Consider the following 1543-nt stretch of genomic DNA (forward strand, 5'->3'; position numbering starts at 1 on the left):
TTGATTTATTTCAAATTTGAAACATTGTCTAGCCTGTAAGGTGTAAAAAAAAAAAAAAAAATGAACCAATTAATCGAATCATATCGTGGTGTATTCTTGAGTATCGAAAATAATCAAATCAATGGGTCAGAAAATCGATACTGAATCGAATCGCCATGATGGATGTGATTTACACCTCTAGTTACTACTGATAGAATAGATAGATAAACAGCTGCCAACCTCTTTCCCCTAATCTGATGTTCTTATAAGTATCTGTGTTGGTGTGGACGGGGCCTGTCTCTCATTATCTGGCCACAGAGTGACCTGATACCTGATTATCAGCGCTGGGCTATTAAACCAGGAGTTGACTTCAGCTAAGGATAAAAATGATAGCCTCCACTGATATTATTACATGTAATGTGCTCTGTCATCCCTTACAGGACTCCAGTCATTCTGGTAAAACAAACAAAAACACAGCCTGAATTTATGAAACATTTAAATGCCAAGCATGCAGTTTCGGTGTTTGTCATGTGAAACGGCCTACAGTATGCCAACAGCTGAATGGCTTGTTACAGCTTCTGTAAAACTGCTGGTTGGGTTGCTGAAATGTAATAAAGGGTTGGTTTTAGCCCGCCAGTTTTTGCTATACTGACTTTGTGAGCTTGGTGTGCGTGTGTCAGACCTGTGACCGCATCAAGCAGTCTGCCAGCGGGACCAAGAGGCGCGTCTTCATCATCGAGACCATGGGAGGCTACTGTGGCTACCTGGCTACTGTGGGAGGGCTGGCCGCGGGGGCGGACGCAGCCTATATCTACGAGGAGCCGTTCGACATCAGAGATCTCCAGGTTTGTAGTTTTACCTCCCTGAAAGAGGCCGTTCAGGCTCCACTGTAATGCAGCACCTTAGAGGCGCCACCTGCTGGTTAACTACAGTCAATGTTTCTGCCTGTAGGCTAATGTGGAGCATCTGACAGAGAAAATGAAGACCAGCATTCAAAGAGGACTGGTGCTCAGGTGAGAACATTTTAAATCAGTCTGCCTATATTCAGGGTTTATAACAGGAAGGAATCTGTTTTGCTCTAAGCTGCTTATATCAGGGTTTCCACGGGACATAAAAAATTATTAAGTCATTAAATTAAGGCCTGAATTGGCATTAAAATTCATTAAATATAATTATTGTGGCAAAATGCTTTATATATAAAAAAAATTTTTCTAAAAACTATTTCGTCAGATATATCATATCGCAATATATTTGCTTCCTGTTGATCGTAAAGCCACATGTTCGTAAAAAGAAGCTTGAGGCGGAGAAAATGTAAATTTCAACAAAAGTGGCTTGAAAATGAGGAATTTGGGACACTGATGCAGCCTGTCGACGGTAAAGATGACAAAGGATTTCGCCATGTATATATGAGAGTCATGGGTACTTGTTGATGGAATTAAAATTTATTCTAAGAGCATTAAAAAGCATTAAATTAGAGTTACTCATTCCTGTATAAACCCGGGTCCTTAAAAAGTCTTAAAAGGCATTGAATTCTTCAAAATAAAACAAGGCCTTAATTGGTATT

The 1543-nt window shown here is 40.1% G+C and overlaps 1 protein-coding gene across 7 annotated transcripts in view; it reads left to right on the forward strand.

Annotated features, from left to right (window-relative positions):
* Positions 1–1543, forward strand: part of LOC107083965 (ATP-dependent 6-phosphofructokinase, platelet type-like) — a 41270-nt gene that overhangs the window by 32691 nt on the left and 7036 nt on the right. For all 7 annotated transcript variants that reach the window (XM_015373575.1, XM_015373569.1, XM_015373573.1 and 4 more), the window contains exons 17-18: positions 660–824; positions 931–992. In XM_015373575.1, coding sequence (XP_015229061.1) covers positions 660–824; positions 931–992 — 227 coding nt within the window. The remainder of the gene's footprint in view (positions 1–659; positions 825–930; positions 993–1543) is intronic.

The sequence above is a fragment of the Cyprinodon variegatus genome, unplaced genomic scaffold (assembly GCF_000732505.1).
Source record: "Cyprinodon variegatus isolate N-32 unplaced genomic scaffold, C_variegatus-1.0 Scaffold88, whole genome shotgun sequence".
In the NCBI taxonomy this organism is placed as follows: domain Eukaryota; kingdom Metazoa; phylum Chordata; class Actinopteri; order Cyprinodontiformes; family Cyprinodontidae; genus Cyprinodon; species Cyprinodon variegatus.